The sequence below is a fragment of the Chrysemys picta genome, chromosome 1, assembly GCF_011386835.1.
Source record: "Chrysemys picta bellii isolate R12L10 chromosome 1, ASM1138683v2, whole genome shotgun sequence".
NCBI classification, from domain to species: domain Eukaryota; kingdom Metazoa; phylum Chordata; order Testudines; family Emydidae; genus Chrysemys; species Chrysemys picta.
Genome location: NC_088791.1, coordinates 136,329,322 through 136,351,176, shown reverse-complemented (window position 1 = coordinate 136,351,176; position 21,855 = coordinate 136,329,322). Strand labels below are relative to the sequence as shown.

The 21,855-nt window shown below is 48.8% G+C and overlaps 1 protein-coding gene across 1 annotated transcript; it reads left to right on the top strand.

The window, feature by feature from the left end:
* Positions 1-1,840: 1,840 nt before the first annotated feature.
* Positions 1,841-21,643, top strand: LOC101952715 (C-type lectin domain family 6 member A-like). The gene is made up of 7 exons (XM_065571381.1): positions 1,841-2,460; positions 2,991-3,092; positions 3,689-3,793; positions 9,018-9,169; positions 9,366-9,499; positions 9,863-12,032; positions 21,264-21,643. Exons 1-6 carry the CDS (start codon positions 2,424-2,426, stop codon positions 10,020-10,022), a joined length of 690 nt encoding a protein of 229 aa, XP_065427453.1. The 5' UTR covers positions 1,841-2,423; the 3' UTR covers positions 10,023-12,032; positions 21,264-21,643.
* The last annotated feature ends 212 nt before the right edge of the window (positions 21,644-21,855 follow it).

Sequence of the window (21,855 nt, the reverse complement as noted above, 5' to 3'; positions counted from 1 at the left end):
TCCTGGGCACCAAGCTCGACCTCCTGCAAAGTTCAAGTTCCCCAATGTGCTGGGTTGAAATCTTAGCCAATTGCCCTCATTCGTATTGGGCAGCACAGCTCTTACTTGTCCTCCCATGGCCTGGGCCCCAGTTCTGCCAATGCCCCTCAGTCCTGGCCTGCAGCCCCCTTGTATTCCAGTTCCAGACTCCCCACACAGCCCTGCCAATGCCCCTCAGTCCTGCCCTGCAGCACAATCTGCTGTTTCAGTCAAAGGCTTCCCACACAGCATTATTATGGCACCCCCTACCATAATAACATAAGAATGGCCATACTGGGTCAGACCAAAGGCCCATCTAGCCCAGTATCCTGTCCTCTGATAGTGGCCAATGCCAGGTGCCCCAGAAGGAATGAACAGAACAGGTAATCATCAAGTGATCAGTCCCCTGTCACACATTCCCAGGGCTACATACAGGGCTCCTATTTCTTTCTGTCTCATAGGATTTAAGGATGGTAGATAGATGGATTAGATAGTGTAAGGGTGTATTGCAAACAGACCGTATATGTTCAGAGCAAACCACAGTCTCAAATGTTGCACCAACTAAAAAGACCCAGGAAATGCTCATACCTCCTAAGTAACACTCATACTGTATAACGAACACCTAGGGTGGCCATAAGTCCTGTTTTGGGTGGGACAGTGCCTTTTTTAAGCTCTGTCCCAGCCGTCTCGACTTTTTTGGCAAAATTGGGCATTTGTCCTTTGCTCTTGCCAACTGATCATCAGTTGGCAAAAGCAAACTGGACAGGAGGGGGGCCTCAGACCAACCCCGTGCAGTGTCCCATTTTCTCTTTGGGAAAATATGGCCACCTTACAGACACCCGCTATAAGGAGGCATTAGCTCCCTGATCAGTCATGTTGGAGCACTGAGGGGAAATGGAACCAGTTCCTTATTCCAGCTGGAGTTCAAGGGTCTAAACTGGCTGAGTCACATGTAATTCTCCCAGGGTACAAGGGGGAACAAGTGGATTCAGCAGTTGAGGGAGGTAACCAGAGCAATCCCGTTTATGGTCAGCAGGAGGAGACTGTTGGTACAGCACCCTAGGGGATCCCACTGCCAGGTGTTTAATAGCTATTCTTCAGTACACGCCAGGCACCTCCAGCATCCCAGACACATTTAGACCTTGTCCGCATGTGGAATTAGTGCGCACTAAGCTATGGTGTGACTTTAAAGTCCATTAAAGTGCACTAGCTACTCTACACTAACTCCCTGTGTGGATACTGTTACTGTGCACTAAGAGTGCCCTTGGGAAGTTTGGCTTGATGTGCTCTTAAAGTGTATTAAGCTAGTGCGCAAAGACTTACTCCTGGGACATCCTGTAAGAGGTCTAATGGGGCTGTGTTTCATTCAGGCTCCTTCTCTAACTTTTCCTTCAGCTAGTGCGGCTTGTTCCCCCCAGTCCTCAGAAGAGATTGTGGGGCTGAAATCCAGCTCTCAGGAGCCCCACATGGGATCAGATGGATTCTAGGCCACCCTGTTGGAGGCCCTGTGTCTTCCTAAGGTCCTGAGTATCCTGCATCTCACCCTCCTCTCCTCCAACTGCCATCCAACCCAGTACGGCAGTGCCATTGGAGTCAAGCTGCCAGTGCTTTCACAGCCAGTGCCTGCTCAGGGGACACCCATCAAGAAGGATTCTCATCTCAGAGTATAAGGGGTAGGGTGAGTAATAGAGCCCAGGGCGGCATTATCTACCCCAGGGAAACCATAAAGGGCCCATAGGAGAGAATGTGTGTCACTATCCATGTCTCAAAAGCCAATCCTGGACTAGTGAGCTATTTGTGGGGTGTGATGCTCTGTATCTTGGGGGAACACCCAGCATCCCCATGTTCATACTTGTAAAATGATTGTGCAACACATGACAAAGTTTGCATTGGATACCACACAAAGGGCCCATAGGAGAGGATGTGTGTCATTCTCCACGTCTCACAAGTCAATCCTGGACTAGAGAGTTATTGGTGGGGTCCAGGGGAAAAGTGAGTCAGAGACGGCTTGCTCCAGCCACTGAGGAGATCCGCGCAGGGAGAGTTCCACTGACTTTGGGACGGGGGGACCATGGAGTTCTGTGGCATTCAGAGGAGCGAAGTTCCTTCTCTATATATCTTTGTGAGGCTCATGCTTGGCTCATTTTAGTTTCACTTCATGTTCCTCTCTCAATATTTTTCCCATGCGATAAGAAGGCAGCAAACCCTCAGCTTCCTTTGTGCCCACTCAGTGGGTTCCTCAAACTCCAGTGCTGCTTGCCAGTGCCAGCAGAGAATTTATATGCTTCTTGTTTGTGTCTGGCCACCTCCAAATACACCTAATTCCTCAGCTCAGTGTCTCCGTGCTCGTGACTACATGTGAAACCCGAAGTCACTGACAGGGAGAGCGAGGCCTAGGAGCGACCATGAGCCCAGCAGGGGAAACCAGCCCTGGAACTGCAGGTAACAAGGGGGAATTTATCTCTGCTCTGCTGGGGGAATGGATGGTGGTAATGACGGCTGGAAAAACGAATGGCCAAGGACTGATGGATAAGTCAGATCAATAGAAGGGCCTTACAGAAATGGGTGATCCCAGGAGAGAGAGGATGAGATAGAGGGGCAGAGAGGGAAAGGAAGGAGAGAGACAAGAACTAGGGGTGAGCTGGGAAGGAAATTGGCAGGGGAGAGAGGAGAGAAAAGCCAAGCAAAGAAGGGGAACAAGAATGAAATTTGGGGAAAGGAAGAAATGGAAGAGAGAAGCAGTGAAGGAACAGAGAGTGAGGAGAGAGTTGAGGAGGGAGGAGAGAGAGGTAGAAAAAAAGGAAAGACAAAAGAGTAAATGGGGAGAAGAGATGGTTCCTGTGAGCACACAGAAGAGAGAAAAACCTATGCAGTGCCTCCAGGCACTGTGCTAGAAACAGACCTGCTGGGCCTCCTGGGCCCTCCTGCTCCTTTGGGTCTGGTCTGTGTGATGGCTGCCTGGTGTATTTCAGCCCCTGCAGAGAAGAGGGGAGGCTGCCCCTGTCCGAGCCCCTGGGTCATTGCTGTGATCTCCATCCTGGTCCTCAGCGCCTGTTTCATCTCCAGCATCCTCGGTGGGTTCTGGCTGCTGCTTATTCAGCTGGATTGGAAAGAACACCAGATAAGATGCAATAAGCAGGGATTGTATGGCTCTGTGGGGGATTGGTTGCCCCTGTGGGGGGTATTATGAAAGGATCTGTCCTGCTTTTTCCCTCAGCCCTAACTTACAAAAATAAAGAGGTTCCCAGTGAAATGAGTGGCTGGTACATTCAGAACCAGTAAAGGGAAATGCACATTCACACGGCATATTGACGACTGGTGGAACTCACTGCTGCAGGGGTCATTGAGTCAGATACAATAACTGGGTTTAAAGAGGGGCTGGATACATTTATGAGGAGCAGTTACATTGGTGCTGCTGCTAGCAATGGATAGAGGTACTAGCCGTCCTGTTTCAGGGCATGATCTGGTCACTGCAGAGGTCAGGTAGAATCCTCCTTTCCTCCAGTCTGGGATCATACTGCACAATGAGACACAAGATGTAAGGATGAGCCTTCCTGTGAGGCACTTGGCAAGAGACAAACCAAGAGTCTGTTCTCACCCTGCAGATCTGGTCCCCCTCTCCCACTGGCTAGTGCTGTAATTCTGGTTTTCACCCTCTCTGTGTCTGTAGTTACCTGGCGTTGGGACACTAGGACACGGCATGAAGAGCAAGATAAACTGTCTTGGCTGCGCAGGTATCCGAAGGAAAAAACTTGTGTTTCAGAGGCAGGGAAAGGTCAGTATGAACGAAAGTCAGCAGAAATGACTCCCCACCACATGCAATTCCCTTTTTTTCTGGGACCTGGAATCCGATTCAAACTCCTGTGTAGCCTGAAGAGATCCTCACCTTGGGTGGAGCTGGTAACCAAGTGAGATCACACAAACTTATCTTGTGGATAAGGGAGACGCTGTGGATGTGGTATACCTAGACTTTAGTAACGCGTTTGATACGGTCTCGCATGATATTCTTATCGATAAACTAGGCAAATACAATTTAGATGGGGCTACTCTAAGGTGGGTCCATAACTGGCTGGGTAACCGTACTCAGAGAGTTGTTGTTAATGGTTCCCAATCCTGCTGGAAAGGCATAACAAATGGGGTTCTGCAGGGGTCTGTTTTGGGACCGGCTCTGTTCAATATCTTCATTAACGACTTAGCTATTGGCACAGAGAGTACGCTTATTAAGTTTGAGGATGATACCAAACTGGGAGGGATTACAACTGCTTTGGAGGACAGGGTTATAATTCAAAATGATCTGGACAAATTGGAGAAATGGTCTGAGTTAAACAGGATGAAGTTTAACTTGGGGTAGGTCTACACTTACCTCCGGGTCCGGCGGTAAGCAATCGATCTTCTGGGATCGATTTATCGCGTCTTGTCTAGACGCGATAAATTGATCCCAGATCGATCCCGGAAGTGTTCACCGTCGACGCCGGTACTCCAGCTCGGCGAGAGGAGTATGCAGCATCGACGGGGGAGCCTGCCTGCCGCGTCTGGACCCGCAGTAAGTTCGAACTAAGGTACTTCGAATTCAGCTACGTTATTAACGTAGCTGAATTTGCGTACCTGAGTTCGAAATGGGGGGTTAGTGTCGACCAGGCCAAAGACAAATGCAAAGTGCTCCACTTAGGAAGAAAAAATCAGTTTCACACATACAGAATGGGAAGAGACTATCTAGGAAGGAGTACGGCAGAAAGGGATCTAGGGGTTATAGTGGACCACAAGCTAAATATGAGTCAACAGTGTGATGCTGTTGCAAAAAAAGCAAACATGATTCTGGGATGTATTAACAGGTGTGTTGTGAGCAAGACACGAGAAGTCATTCTTCCGCTCTACTCTGCTCTGGTTAGGCCTCAGCTGAAGTATTATGTCCAGTTCTGGGCACCGCATTTGAAGAAAGATGTGGAGAAATTGGAGAGGGTCCAGAGAAGAGCAACAAGAATGATTAAAGGTCTTGAGAACATGACCTATGAAGGAAGGCTGAAAGAACTGGGTTTGTTTAGTTTGGAAAAGAGAAGACTGAGGGGGGACATGATAGCAGTTTTCAGGTATCTAAAAGGGTGTCATAAGGAGGAGGGAGAAAACTTGTTCACCTTAGCCTCTAAGGATAGAACAAGAAGCAATGGGCTTAAACTGCAGCAAGGGAGGTCTAGGTTGGACATTAGGAAAAAGTTCCTAACTGTCAGGGTGGTTAAACACTGGAATAAATTGCCTAGGGAGGTTGTGGAATCTCCATCTCTGGAGATATTTAAGAGTAGGTTAGATAAATGTCTATCAGGGATGGTCTAGACAGTATTTGGTCTTGCCATGCGGGCAGGGGACTGGACTCGATGACCTCTCGAGGTCCCTTCCAGTCCTAGAATCTATGAATCTATGAATCTATAAACCAGCCAGTTGAGCCCTGAGTTACGTGGATGGGTAAATAGGCAGTAGCACAGCGAGAGCTGGAGGGAATGATGCTGGAGGCTCAGTAGGGGGTGCTGTTTTTGCTGAGATGATAATGAAGGTCTATTTGGGGAGAATTTTCCATTTGGGAAAATCAAAATTAACGGTTCTGATTTGGGAATGGCTAAATATTTAGTTTCAATTGAAAATGTTAAAATGAAATGTTTGGTATTTTGGAGTCAAAAATTTTCAGAACGTTTTGTTCCTTAAAGTTTCAATATTTCAATTTTCATCCCGATTGAGGATGAATACAAATGTCAAAATATTGTTTTTCCCTTGAGACAGAAATTCTCTTTTTTGGTCCACTGTAAAGAATAACTTTTAACAAATGTCTCCTTTTTGTAATTTACACAGCCTTAACTCAAACTTAATACAAGGAGAGCTGTGTGAATTACTGAGTTTTTGGTTTACTAGACACATCAAAAAAGTTGAAAAAAAATCATATTGGGTCAAAAAAACTATTTGATTGACCTGAAATGAAACATTTCATTTTTTGAGTTTTTTAAAGATTTCTTAAAAGAAAACTGATGCAAAATTTAAAACAAGAATTTAATTTGACACAAATTCTTAAAATGTTTCCTTTGACCTAAATCTGCATTTTTTGGTGAACGAAAGTTGTATTCAAAAACTTTCATCCAGCTCTACATACAAGAGGGAGACAGAAGTTAAAGATGTTTTCTTTTTTCTCTAAGAAATCCCAAAAGACAATCATATCTTAAAAGGAGTTATACTTTAAACATATATCTCCATAAAAATAAACAGGTTGAAATCATGGCCCTATTGAAGTCAATATGAATTTTGCCACTGACTTTAATGGAACCAGGATTTCACGCTAAGTGTTTAAATATTTTATTTTCTAATAAAGTCTGTGACTGCAATCTGATGTGCTCTAATGCCCACACTATGAGATAAAGTGGGTCACTAAACTTTAACAAGTATCAAAGGGGTAGCCGTGTTAGTCTGGATCTGTAAAAACAGACAAAGAGTCCTGTGGCACCTTATAGAGTAACAGATGTATTGGAGCATAAGCTTTCGTGGGTGAATACCCACTTCGTCAGACGCAAACTTTAACAGTGACCTTATACATTCATTTATCAACAGAGCAGTCCAGCTGACTGTCAGACAGTGGACTAGATCTGCCCCTTTATTCGCAGCCCATTATACCTTACTTCAGAAATAGTCCCATTCACTTCAGTCAGCCTCAACATGAAGCTAGGTACTACTACTTCTGCTTAGCTCTTGTATAGTGCTTTTTTATCCGTAGGTTTCAAAGCTCTTTGTGAAGGTGGGCAGTATCATTGTCCTCAAATTGCAAATGGGGAAACTGAGGCAAGGGTTTTACCCAAGGTCACCCAGAAGGCCAGTGGCAGAACTGGGAACAGAACCTAGAACTCCAGTCCAGGGTTCTTTCTACTAGGCGACTCAATGTGAGTAATAGTGGCCGAATAAGACCTTGTGAAGAAGGCAAGAGGTTGCAATAGGGATCATGTCCTCATTGGAGGTAGAGGTACTGATTGTCCATTCACAGTTTTGCTTGTCAATTAATTAAAAGTTGATCTCTTAATAAGTCAAACACAATTTCTCGGGCTCGATAGCAGGGTAATGATGAAATTCTAGGGCCTGTGACATACAGGAGGCAGGAGGTCAGACTAGATGATCTAATGGCCTTAAATTCTATGAATCTATGGAACATATGTGTTTTTCTTGTGTGTATGTCGGAGTTAAAGCTTAAATGACAGTTTTTGAAGCTGTTGGTGTGACCAATGTGTTGTGGAAGGAGGACAGTAATAGGTAAAAGTTGTAAAGTTTTCTCTTGGTGTCAGTAGAGAAACAGAAGTGTGGTTGTGACCTGAACTGTTTGTATTCTAGATTTTCAGTCTTTGAGGAGAATGTTCTTGAAGTAGAACAGAGCAAGGATAATTAACATTAAAGAAAGATTTTTCTGTGTGAATTTTCCTAGTTTTAAAAGAAACTGTTTAAACTGGACATGAAAAATAAAAAAGCAAATAATGCAGAACTTTGCAAAGAACAATGCCAATGTAGTGAAGAACACAGTGACTGCAGTGAGTGTTCTTACATGGAGAAATGCCACGTTCAATTAAATGAAGCCACTGCACCTTGGCAAATGTGCTATCACACATAAAATACGTAGTAAAGGATGGCCTCATTGATTAATTGGGCACTTTCAAATTGGTAATGCTGAAGTCGGTGTTGACATTAGAATCAGCAGGGGTCTCATTATTCTCCATTAAAACAAATCTCTGATGTATCCTTAACTATGGCTTTGTGACCACTCCACCATAATATGACAAATTAGAGGCAGTCGGAAGAGAGGGCAAGGGTAGAACACTGACTGAAAGGAATGAGTTTTGAGGAGTGATTTGAGGCAGGAATACGTGGAGGTCAAGGAGGATATTCCAGGTTTCAAGGACACAGCGAGAAAAGGTGCAGAGCTATTTGTGGAAGAAGACCAGGAGAATGATGAGATAAGCTGAAGTGGCTGAATGTAGGAGTAGAAAGTAACTATAGATGAGATGGAGATAGGGGCAGAGTTGTGGAGGCCCCTGAAGGTGAGGGTGAGGGGGTTGAATCTGACCCAGAAGAAGAACAAAGCCAGTGAGGAGACTCAAGTGGGAAAGGATAGGGAGATGAAATGGCAGCAATATTATATATGAGGGACACAGTATGAAACCTGGGGAGGCCAGAGAGGGGTAGGTGCAGCAGTCAAGATTACAGAGAGATGGCCAAGGCATGGGCTGAGGATTTGGCAGTAACAATGGAAAGAGAAAAGGACTGGCAGTGTTGAGCAGCAGGATGGATTTGTGGATAAAGGAGGGAGAGACAGAGGAGTTAAATAAACACAAAGATTACAAGTCTAAGTGGGGGATACTGACATTATTATTTATGATATAGAAGGGAGCAGAAGAGGGTTTCTCTGGAGTAGCTCATAAGTCGAATGGAGAGAAGTGGGAATGAATGGCTGGTAAGGGTGAGAGACAACGTCATAGCAGAGACAAGACATGAAGCCATTGAAGTGGATGAGGTCATCTAGGGGTGGGGTATGGAGTGAGAAGAGGAGAAGAGTGAGGAACACTGAAGGAAAAGGACAGAGGGGGAGAAGGTGAAGGAGGACACACTAAAGGAGAGGCTGCCAGAGCAAGCACAGAAGCAGGAAGGGAAACAGTCCAGCACTGAACTAGTTAGTGTGTGTTAATGGCCTACAAGTGCCTCCAGAGGTCAAGCAACAATGAGGAAAAGAACTGACCAGGAGGGGTTTAGGGGGAAGAATTAGGTATAAAAAAGACCAAGTAGGAGAAAAAATAATTGGTCTGCAGGTTGTGAATCATTTCCTCACCATGAAGGCCTCTGTTAGTCCCCATTGCTCAAGATATGTGTGAAATGAAGATGGACTGGATGGAACTACCCTGTACTGGACCTGAGGACTGAACTGGGTGTCACCTAACAAGTCCTTTCCATTTTTATTTTCTGTGTTTCATTCTTCTCTCCCCTCACAGGGCAAGTCTGGACGTGCTGCCCCAGGGGCTGGGAGCTCTTTCAGGCCAGCTGCTACTACTTCTCTAATGACATCATGACCTGGGATGACAGTGAGAGGAACTGCACAGGGATGGACTCCCACCTGGTGGTGATCAACACAGGAGCTGAGCAGGTAACTTGCTGGGAGTCAGGCTCCTCTGGGCACTCAGAGTGCAGCCCTGGAGAGGATGTTTGGGCTCTTTGTTCATTCAATCCTGGGCTTCCTCATCCATCACATCCAGCACCCCCACGCCCCCACAGGGACCCTGATCTCCTACTGTCTACCCAGGGACTGCACCTGATGGAGATATGATTTTATTTTTATCCAGGATTTCATCTTCACTCGGGTAAATGGAACAGTTACAGGCAGCGAAGGAATGAATTACTGTATTGGTCTGATTGACAAGGAGAAGAAAGGACAGTGGCACTGGGTGGATGAGACTCCATATAACGATACTGCAGCGTGAGTATTTCCTGGGATGGAGACTAGTTACCACCCTCCACTTAGTTCCAGGATTAATACACAATGTAATGGGTGTGTGTGTGTTTGTGTTGGGGGAGAGAGAGAGAGTGAGAAAGAGAGAGAGCGGCTTACCCACAACTGGAACTAACTATTTCTGTTGCAATAGAGAGATGATTTACAAAGGGAACATGGATAGAAGCTATGAATGAATTTTTGGGAACAGTGTGCTGGAAGAAGAGCAGTGTTTGTGCCTGATTCAAGTGTTGCAATTCTCCTTCTCCCTCATCATCATCAGCTACAACACTTTCCCCTGCGACATTTATAGTGATGCATCTCTAACACGTGAGCTTCTCTATTTTACAGGTTCTGGAGACCTGGGGAACCCAATAATGATCCCAGTGAGTACTGTGCTGTCATGCATGTGGAGGGAAAACAAACCAAACATGGAAACAGGAATTGGAATGACATCGCATGTTTCAAACTATATAATCGAATTTGTGAAACTGCAGCACTTATATTTTGAAGAAACCCCATCCTGGATATGAAGCTGGAGAGTCAGCACATCTCTCGCTTGGGTCAGCTCACAGAGAGATCTGGCAGGAGGGTTTGGATCAGCCCTGGGCTATCATGACATTGGGCGTAGATGGTGGAGGATGATGTGGGGCCCAGACTCACTCACTAGATCAATTTTGGAAAAATCTGAAAACTGCTGAAAATATCTAATGTGGAACAAGCCAAAGTGCAGTGAGCTCTGCCTGTGATGTCATTGAAGCTCCCAGGAGACTGGTGGAGGAGGCAGGCTGGGAAAGGCAGGACCAGTGGGTTTGCCCTGGGACATGTTGAAAGGGGGTTTCCTGTTCATATTAACCCTGCCAGTCCTGGTCCAGGTAGCAACTTACCAGGAATAAGGTCCTATCCATGCTGCAAAAATAACTAGGTCTGATCTTCTTTCCCCTTGACTCTGCTACAACTCAGCTCCCCCTTGTAACAAAAATGGGGCTTTGTCCGTGTCCCTGTGCAATGCTAAAACCCTTGAATGGTCCAATGCTTTAACGTCACTCAGGGACAAGAGCTTGTCTATACCAAGTCAGTGAGAAATCACCTAACCTAAATTACTGTAGGGCTCCTTTATACAGAAATAAGAGTTTTCGCAGGGAGGGGGTTGCACCAATTTAACCCAGTCAGCGTTGTAGCAAAGAGGCATAGCCTCCCTCGGAGATTGACAGCAAGGGACGGCCAAACACCCCCTAGTGGGTGGAACCAGGAAGGCCATGCCCACCACACCAGAAGCAGAGGGGTGACACAGGAACAGGAAGTATAAAAGGCAGGCCTTGTCACTCAGTTGGGCTGGAGCTGCTGAGGGAGACAGATGCTTCCACCCTGCTGTTGGGTGAGGAGCAGATATCTGCTGTCCTGAGGACTCTTCTGAGCTGCCAGATGCAGCCAACCTGAGGAGCTGCTGGGATTGCCACTGGCAGTGTATCCTGGGGAGATGGAGATTGACCCTGGGACTAAGGAACACCTGGAGGGGAGGAAGTAACCTGGGAACAGCTGACTCCAGTCTGGCATGTTGCTGCCTGATCCAAGCTCAGTGTGCTGTGGCTGGATCCCTGTTGACCCAGTAGTGGAAACTCTGCCACTGTTGGGGCTTGGTGGAATTGGGTGGGCCTGGGTCCCCCTGCCATCCCACCAAAGGCCAAGAGGCCTGTGTTTGTCTGCTGTGTGCCTGACTGTCTGATGCTCTGGCCCACTGCATGGGTCAGAGAAACCCTCCTGAGGCCCTAGACTATTGGTGCTCCACCAGGCCTGAGCCCCTTGACTGTTTGGTGCCCTGTCCTTCCTAGACTATTCACTGCTCTACCTGGCCTGAGGTCTGAACCTCCAAACTGCTTGGTTCCCTGCCCCGCCTCAGGGTCTGGGCTTATAGACTATTCACTACTCTCTCCTGTCTAAGGATTTGAGCCCTAGAGACAGCGAACTTCCCCCTTCTACAGACTGCTGTTCTAGGTGTGTGACAGCAAAGAGGCATGGCCTCCCTGGGAGATTGACAATGAGGGGTGGCCATACATGCATATATGCCTACAAGCATCTAAACTCATTTAATTAAATTGTGCTGTTTCTCATGGAAACAAGCCCACAATTGAAATCAACAAGATTGAGCCCTGCTGACACTCTGTTGGGAGACATTCCTGTTTTATCTAGGCCTAGGGTGACCAGATGTCCTGATTTTATAGGGACAGTCCTGATATTTGGGGCTTTGTCTTATATAGGTGTCTATTACCTCCCCACCCCCTGTCCTCACTTTTCACACTTGCTGTCTGGTCACCCTATCTGGGCCCTCTAATCTGGCTGTACTTGCAGGGTAGACAAGGCCTAAGCAGTACAGTGAATAGCTATTATTATTCATTATTGTCTGTGATAAATATTTATAATTGCTGTGTGAGCAGAAGGGCTGGAAAACCTCTTTTAAAAACACCAAACTGTAAGAATTATGGTCACTGATTCTTGTCAACAGTTTAAATATATTTATTATGTAAGCAGAGTCAGGATGAGCTCTACCCTGACATCTGGTGGTGAATTATGGCGAGTGTGGAAAAGAACTCCAGGGGCTGATCTTGTTTGCATAGGCACACCCACTCGCCTGGCAGGAAACAACAGCAACTCAAAGTGGTTACTTTGGCTGGTGTGGGATCCCCAGTTTCTCTGTTATTGGGGCAGGAAGAATAAAGTTTTGTTACCCTGATTCTGTGAATCAAGGCCAGTGGCACTGGTGTATGACAGAAGGACTGAGTGAGTCATTCACCATTACCTAAGTAGCATTTGCTTGTCAAGGGGCATGGGTTACAAAACCCAGTGAATTGAGAGAGGTTGGGGGCAGGTATTGGTACTTGGTGGTGTGGGTCCCTTTTGTGGGCCTGAAACACCAATTGCACCTCCTCCTCTCTCCACTGTTGAATGTCAGAGCTATCTTTGATTCCCTTAGGAGTCTAGTTACGGACTGCTGAGCTGAATTCACTCTGGGCCGATAGTGCACCAGCACTGGGGCTCCCCTACTACTAGCTGAAATCACTAAGAGCTGAAATCACTGAGAGCTGAAATCACAAAAGAGCTAAAGCTATTTAAGAGCTGAGATCACTGAGGCTGTGTTAACTAGTGGGGGAGCCTGAAGCTATATTGCTAAGCTGACTTAGCTTAGCGGGGGGCGAGCGGAGCGGCTGGAGGAGCAGCGAGCAGAGCAGAGCCTTGTGGGAGCGGCCCAAGGGACGAGCGGAGCGGAGCGGAGCAGTGCGGCTCACAGGTCGGTGAGCGGAGCGGAGCGGCCTGGCTCACAGGTCGGTGAGCGGAGCGGAGCGGAGCGGCGCGGCTCACAGGTCGGTGAGTGGAGCGGAGCGGCCTGGCTCACAGGTCGGTGAGCGGAGCGGAGCGGCGCGGCTCACAGGTCGGTGAGCGGAGCGGAGCGGAGCGGAGCAGAGCGGAGCAGCTGCCAGAGCAGTTCGTGGGACGGCAGGAGTGGGACTGCGGGTGGAGTGGAGCAGTTCGTGGTAAGGCTGTGGTGGAACCCCACGGAGAAGCAGCCGGGTTGGCCTCGGATCACGTAAGGTGCCCCTTAACACCCTGCTCACCCCCCCCTTTTTGAACTCTGGGGCTGCACTGATCAGGGACAGAGACTTTGGGGGGTTGTCGGACTTTTGGGACTTTTGTGATTCTTGGGTTGCTGGACCCAAGAGACTTTGGGATCGGTGGACTTTTGGGACTTTGGTGATTCTTGGGTCGCTGGTTTCAAGAACCAACGGGAGAGGACACGGCCCAATTTGCTGGGGTGGGTCTTCGCTCATGGTTTGGTCTATGAACTCTAGTTGTGGTGTTTTCCCAATTTAATGCTATGTCGTTTACCTCATGTTATTAAACATTTTCTGCTACACCGAGGCTCTGTGCTTGCGAGAGGGGAAATATTGCCTCTTCGAGGCGCCTAGGGGTTTGTGTAAGATTTTCCCAGGTCACTGGGTGGGGGCTCGAGCTGGTTCTGTGTCACGCTGTTGGGAAGGGACCCCTATGTACTGAACCCGGCCCTTGCTGCTATCAACTTGGCCTGGCAGAAGGGTTACATTTTTGGGGGCTCGTCCGGGATCCCTGGGTCAGTACCCCTCGCAAGCACATCTTGGGTGATTCATTAACTTGGGAAAACCTAAAAATCTTCTTGTTGTTGTTTTGATCTGATATATTTGTAAAAAATTTTACAGTTTGTATAATGGCCCTACACTTGCTAGAGGACTGGTGCAAGGGGATGAATATTAACCCTAGGAACTGTCTTTTGGTAACGGGGGTGCCGGAGGCGTTTGATGAGGGTGCAATAGAACCTATCTTAAGGGTATCCACTGAGTACCTGAGTAAGTGCAAAATGCGTGGGCGCATGTTTGTGAGGGAGGAGGGGGCTTTTGCTGTACTGTGCGAGCTGCCATCGGCTGTGGAACCCCTACAGGTTCCAGGCACGATAGCAGTGGAAGATGGTGAGTGGACGGTAATAACCACTGGGAGCCAGCCCTCACCAGTCCCTGCCCCTGATGTAGAGTTTTTAAAGAAAATGTCAGCCTTTTTGGGGAAAGAGGGAAAGACTTTGGCTGATATGCCAGGTCTGTTGGGCCTTGACCCAGGAGTCCCACACCGGGAGAGTGCTCCTTCACCTGATGAATGGGTGAAGGCTTTGGGGCAAGCATTAGAGAAGGTTATGGCACCCCACCCTGAGTCAAGCCCCTATCGTAAACTGAGGTTGTTTTCTGGGGGTCCCACCCCAATACCTGGGGAGGAAGCATTTGAACCCTGGCTGGAACACACCACTGAAATGCTGCAGGAGTGGGCGGTGCCTGATGCTGAAAAGAGAAGGCGACTAGTAGAGTGCCTCAGGGGGCCAGCCCTAGATGTGATTCGCACCCTGAAACTCAGTAACCCTGGAGTCAAGGTGAAGGACTGCCTAGAGGCCCTTGATCATGCCTTCGGGAGAACCGAGGGCTCAGATGATGTCTATTGCAAGTTCCTCAATGCCAGGCAACAAAAGGGAGAGAAGGTTTCTGCCTATATCCAGAGGTTGGAGAAACTATTGCAGAGAGCCATCATGAGGGGAGCAGTGGCAGTTGGGCAAATGGACCGGACTAGATTGGCTCAGATTGTGAGAGGAATTCAATATCAGAACCCAATCCTTCTCCACCTCCGATTAAGAGAACGGCAAGACAATCCACCGAGTTACTCTCAGCTGATAAAAGAGGTCCGAGAGGAAGAAGAGAGGCAGGCAGCTGGCGAGGTTTGGGAGGTGCAGTCACACCCGGCGACTGGCACAACATCCACCCGAACGCCCAAGGCACTGATGGTGAATCCTCAAGAGGAACTTACCCAACGAGTGCAGGTCCTGACACAGAAAGTGGCTGAATTAGAGAATACCATCGATTCAGCAAATACTTCAAGGTACATGGAACCCTCCACTACCACGGTTCAGAGGACTACATTTAGAACCTCTGCCCCAACGAGACAACAAGGGAAAAGACAATCCTTCTTCTGCTACCGGTGTGGCCAGGGTGGGCACATTGCTGCAAGGTGTCAGAATGCAGAGAATCCCACGCTAGTATATCAAAAGCTGAGGACCACCTGGGGAAAGTCGGGAAACGGCCCCAGGGCCTGGGAAGGGAGCCGCCTAGGCCTACAGGGTGTGGAGGCTCCCCTGGAAAGAACCCTGCAGCCCGAATCCCACCAGGATTGATCGGACCCCGAGCGGAGGTAACTATAAAGGTTGAAGGGACAGAATGTAGAGCAGTGCTTGACACAGGATCCCAAGTGACTATCATATTCCAGTCTTTCTACCAGCAGATGCTTAGGCATCTGCCTATACGGCCCCTGACAGGGCTTGGCCTGTGTGGCCTCAGCATGGATGAATACCCCTATCAGGGGTATGTCATAGTACACCTGGAATTCCCAGAAGAGATTGCGGGGGTAAGACAGGAGGTGGACACTGCTGCTTTAATATGCCCTGACCCTAAAGGAGCCTCTGATGTGTCCGTGCTAATAGGGACCAACTCCAGTCTCTTTAAGGTACTCGCAGATTACTGCAGACAGCGAGCAGGGGACCAATATCTGAACACCTTGGTGATACACACACACTGTGCCGCAGCCTACAGAAAAATTGAGGACACAAGAAAAGTGCTGCCTGATTTGCCAGTGGGAGCATTGAGGTATGCGGGCCCGGCCCCCTTAGTGGTTCCTGCAATGACAGAAAAGGAAGTGATTGTCATGAGTACCTGCCTAAAAGACAGTAAGAAAACATTAGCAATGGTAGAGCAGCCGACCGAGGGAGGGCTCCCAGAAGGAGTGCTGGTTCTCAGTGGAGTCATAACCCTACCTGCTGAAGCCCAGGAAGAGGTGGCTATATTGATTGCTAATGAAACACGCCGTGACGTGTTTGTAAAACCAGGGCAGAAGATTGCAGACATCTTTGAGCCTGAAACCATCGTGAGACCCCAGTGTGAAGCTGAAGTTCCAGTGATGGATCCCGCAAAGTTTGACTTTGGGGACTCCCCACTGTCTGAGGAGTGGAAGGATCGCCTGCGGAAGAAGCTTTGCGAGAGAGCCAAGGTATTCTCACTGCATGAGTGGGACGTGGGATGTGCCAAAGGAGTGGAACACCACATCAGGCTACAAGATCCCCGACCCTTCAGGGAGAGATCTAGGAGGATTGCTCTCTCTGAGATGGAAGACGTACGCCATCATCTTCAAGAGCTGATCGCGAATGGTATCATTACAGAGTCCCGAAGCCCCTACGCCTCTCCCATTGTGGTGGTTCGTAAGAAGAGTGGGAAAATCCGGATGTGTATTGACTACCGCACTCTAAACAGGCGCACTACAGTTGACCAATACACCATGCCTCGAGTACAAGATGCCTTGGACTGTTTGCTGGGTAGCCAGTGGTTCTCTGTGTTGGATCTTCGGAGTGGATACTACCAGATCCCTCTGGGAGAAGAAGATAAGGAGAAGACAGCCTTCATCTGCCCGTTAGGGTTCTACCAGTTCGAACGCATGCCCCAAGGGATTTCTGGGGCACCTGCCACGTTTCAACGTCTCATGGAGAAAGTCGTGGGAGACATGAACTTACTACAAGTGTTAGTTTACTTGGATGACCTGATTGTGTTTGGAAGAACCTTGGAGGAGCATGAAGAAAGACTGCTTAAAGTGCTCGATAGGTTGGAGGCGTATGGTTTGAAGCTTTCAATTGACAAATGCCAGTTCTGCCGAACCTCAGTGAAGTATGTGGGTCACATTGTGTCCCAGGAGGGTGTGAGTACTGATCCTGACAAAATAGAAGCACTCACTACCTGGCCACATCCGAGTAACTACAGAGAACTCAAGACCTTTCTTGGATTTAGTGGTTACTACCGCAGATTTGTGAAGAACTACGCCACAATTGTAAAACCCCTGAATGATCTTACCAGGGGATACCAGTCCAACAAGAACAAATCTAGGACCAAGAATAAGAGGAGGCCTCCAAAGCCTCCTGTGCAGAGACATTATGGCCCCTTCGAACCGTTTGGGCCAAGGTGGGATGAGAGATGTGAGAGGGCTTTTCAGGAAATCATTAGTCGCCTAACTCATGCCCCCGTCCTAGTCTTTGCCGACCCAAGCAAACCGTTTATCCTACATACTGATGCCAGTTTGGAGGGTCTGGGAGCAGTACTGTACCAAGAAGTGGAAGGCAAACATAAACCCGTAGCCTTTGCCAGCCGAGGACTGTCTGACAGTGAAACTCGCTATCCCATCCACAAGCTGGAGTTCTTGGCCTTGAAATGGGCCATCACTGAGAAATTTCGAGACTACTTGTATGGTGCTCAGTTCCAGGTGTGGACAGACAACAACCCATTGACTTACGTGTTAACAAGTGCTAAGTTGGATGCTACAGGACAGAGATGGGTGGCCGCCTTGGCTAGCTATGAGTTCAGCATTCAATACCGATCAGGGAGAAGCAATGTAGATGCAGATGCATTGTCCCGGCGACCGCAGGCACCTGAAGTGGCTATGATACCCATGGATGGAGTGAGGGCTATTTGCAGTGTGAGTCGCCGAGAGCCAGAGGCCCATGAGAGTCTTCATGGATGTGTTGCTGAAGCTTTGGGCCTGCCCCCTGACTGCGTGCCTTCTGCTTCTGTGAACTATATTGCATTGGACCAATCTCCCTTGCCCGTGCTCAATGCGGCTGACTGGCAAGAAGCCCAGCTGCAAGATGTTGACATTCGTGATACACTACTTGCCAAAAGGGAGGGGCGAAGCCCAGCTGCGGTTGTCCCTCCTAACCCGGAGGGTAAACTACTATTGAGAGAATGGACCAAACTAAAACTGATCCAGGGAGTGTTACATCGAATGACCATCGACCCTTTACAAAAGCAACGAGCACAACTGGTGCTGCCAAAAGAGTACAGAGCCCTGGCCATGAGGGCCCTGCATGATGACTTTGGACATTTAGGGATGGAGAGGACCCTGGAACTTCTTCGTAGTAGATTCTATTGGCCCCGGATGGCTGAAGATGTTCGTAGGAAATGTGAGACTTGCGCTCGATGTGTTCAAAGGAAAACTCTGCCCACGAGGGCTGCATATCTCAAGAACATCACCAGCACCAAACCTTTGGAACTGGTATGCATCGATTTCTTGTCTTTAGAAGTAGACAAGAGGAATATTGGGAACATTCTAGTAGTGACTGACCATTATACACGATATGCGCAGGCATATCCCACGCGTGATCAGAGGGCCACCACTGTTGCTCGAGTACTGTGGGAGAAATATTTCTCAGTTTATGGATTTCCAGCCCGGATACACTCGGATCAGGGGCGGGACTTTGAGAGTCATCTTCTGAAGGAGGTGCTGAGGATAGCGGGAATTAAGAAGTCTAGAACAACGCCTTATCACCCGCAAGGTGATCCTCAGCCAGAGAGGTTCAACCGAACCCTATTAGATATGTTGGGGACTTTGCGACCAGAGCAGAAAGCAACCTGGAGCCAACATGTTGCATATCTGGTGCACGCCTACAATGCCACAAAGAATGATGCTACAGGAGTCACCCCATATCTCTTAATGTTTGGACGAGAACCAAGATTACCCATAGACCTGTGCTTTGGTGTATCAGAGGATGGAGATAGCTATGAAACTCATCAGCAATATGTATCCCGACTGAGAGAAAAGCTGCGGGATGCTTATCACTTAGCTACATCTGCAGCTCGGAAGAACGCAGACCGCAACAAACATCGATATGATGCTAGGGTACGTCTGCAAGAACTCCAGCCGGGGGACAGAGTTCTGCTGCGAAATTTGGGTATTGCTGGCAAACACAAGATAGCCGACAGATGGAAGGCAATACCTTACTTGGTGATGGAAAAGCTAGGAGACCTGCCGGTCTACAAGATCAAACCTGAAGAGGGTCCAGGGCAGACAAAGACAGTGCATAGAAACCTTTTGCTCCCTGTGGGGGAATTGGTAGGCACCCCGTATGAGATGGGCCACAACAAGGCAACTGGGCAGAATGAAGGTGCTGGACCAAAGCCGCCCTCCAACGTGGACAGCCAGCCCCCTGCAGCTAACCTACCCCCATGCAGCACATCCGAGAGTGAGTCTGAGGAGGAAGACACAACCATGGTGTATCCTGGGATGGAGACAAGATTTCAGTCTCGATCGGCTGAATCAAAAGAGAGCTCTTCTTCTTCCGCCCTAAACCCCATGGCAGAAGTATTTAGGCCCATTCCTGACACCCCTGAGCGACTGGTGGGACCCCCATGTGATGACACACCCAGGTTATTGGACAGTGGAGACATACAGGTGGAGGATGTCCTGGGCACCTTGGACCCTCCACTGTTAGAACTAGAAATGCAGGGACCTATGCCAGTAGCCGAGGGACCCTCAAAGGAAACCTCTCCATCCATCGTTCAAGAGGCTGTCCCGCGCACCACGGCAACAGAGATTCTCAATAGACGAGACAGGGTAATAAGACCAGTAAAACGGTTGACTTATGATGCACCTGGGGTAACTAGTGAGGAACCAATATGTTTAGCACACAGGCTTGTGGAAGCTAAAGTGGGCTATCTGAGGCCCTTTGGAGGGAACCAGTGAGTTGTTATAATAGGGAGTGCGATTTGTCGGGACGACAAATTTTCGGCTGGGGGGAGGATGTAAGCAGAGTCAGGATGAGCTCTACCCTGACATCTGGTGGTGAATTATGGCGAGTGTGGAAAAGAACTCCAGGGGCTGATCTTGTTTGCATAGGCACACCCACTCGCCTGGCAGGAAACAACAGCAACTCAAAGTGGTTACTTTGGCTGGTGTGGGATCCCCAGTTTCTCTGTTATTGGGGCAGGAAGAATAAAGTTTTGTTACCCTGATTCTGTGAATCAAGGCCAGTGGCACTGGTGTATGACAGAAGGACTGAGTGAGTCATTCACCATTACCTAAGTAGCATTTGCTTGTCAAGGGGCATGGGTTACAAAACCCAGTGAATTGAGAGAGGTTGGGGGCAGGTATTGGTACTTGGTGGTGTGGGTCCCTTTTGTGGGCCTGAAACACCAATTGCACCTCCTCCTCTCTCCACTGTTGAATGTCAGAGCTAACTTTGATTCCCTTAGGAGTCTAGTTACGGACTGCTGAGCTGAATTCACTCTGGGCCGATAGTGCACCAGCACTGGGGCTCCCCTACTACTAGCTGAAATCACTAAGAGCTGAAATCACTGAGAGCTGAAATCACAAAAGAGCTAAAGCTATTTAAGAGCTGAGATCACTGAGGCTGTGTTAACTAGTGGGGGAGCCTGAAGCTATATTGCTAAGCTGACTTAGCTTAGCGGGGGGCGAGCGGAGCGGCTGGAGGAGCAGCGAGCAGAGCAGAGCCTTGTGGGAGCGGCCCAAGGGACGAGCGGAGCGGAGCAGTGCGGCTCACAGGTCGGTGAGCGGAGCGGAGCGGCCTGGCTCACAGGTCGGTGAGCAGAGCGGAGCGGAGCGGCGCGGCTCACAGGTCGGTGAGCGGAGCGGAGCGGCCTGGCTCACAGGTCGGTGAGCGGAGCGGAGCGGCGCGGCTCACAGGTCGGTGAGCGGAGCGGAGCGGAGCGGAGCAGAGCGGAGCAGCTGCCAGAGCAGTTCGTGGGACGGCAGGAGTGGGACTGCGGGTGGAGTGGAGCAGTTCGTGGTAAGGCTGTGGTGGAACCCCACGGAGAAGCAGCCGGGTTGGCCTCGGATCACGTAAGGTGCCCCTTAACACCCTGCTCACCCCCCCCTTTTTGAACTCTGGGGCTGCACTGATCAGGGACAGAGACTTTGGGGGGTTGTCGGACTTTTGGGACTTTTGTGATTCTTGGGTTGCTGGACCCAAGAGACTTTGGGATCGGTGGACTTTTGGGACTTTGGTGATTCTTGGGTCGCTGGTTTCAAGAACCAACGGGAGAGGACACGGCCCAATTTGCTGGGGTGGGTCTTCGCTCATGGTTTGGTCTATGAACTCTAGTTGTGGTGTTTTCCCAATTTAATGCTATGTTGTTTACCTCATGTTATTAAACATTTTCTGCTACACCGAGGCTCTGTGCTTGCGAGAGGGGAAATATTGCCTCTTCGAGGCGCCTAGGGGTTTGTGTAAGATTTTCCCAGGTCACTGGGTGGGGGCTCGAGCTGGTTCTGTGTCACGCTGTTGGGAAGGGACCCCTATGTACTGAACCCGGCCCTTGCTGCTATCAACTTGGCCTGGCAGAAGGGTTACAATTAGAACAAACCAAACCAAAGATTGTGTTAGAGCCACTAATACCCTGCTGTGCTGAGGCACAGGAAGAGGGAAGATTGTACCTCCTAGACATTGAAAAGATCTTCTAGCTCACTCTGGTCTGGGAGCCAGGGCAGGGTCATTCCCTGCAGCACATTCTCCACTTCCTTATCTCACCCTACTTTGAATGGCTTGAGCAATGAGGTTTCCACCACTTACTTGAAGAGGTGTTAATCCTGTTAATGGATTTAGAGGATGTATGTATGATGCTCTATAGATGGTTCTCTCCTTCTCTTAATACTGTGAAGTTACCTTTCATGTATGGACACTTTGCGGCTATATCTATTTATGTATTTACAGTATCTTAATAAAGTCACATCTTAGGACCTAGAACCTTGATTCCTGGGCACCAAGCTTGACCTTCTTCAAAGTTCGAGTTCTCCAATGTGCTGGGATGAAATCTCACCCAGTTTCCCTCATTCGTATTGGGCAGCACGGCTCTCACTTGTCCTCCCATGGCCTGGGCCCCAGCTCTGCCAATGCCCCTCAGTCCTGCCCTGTGGTCCCTCTTGTATTCCAGTTTGGGGCTCCACATAGA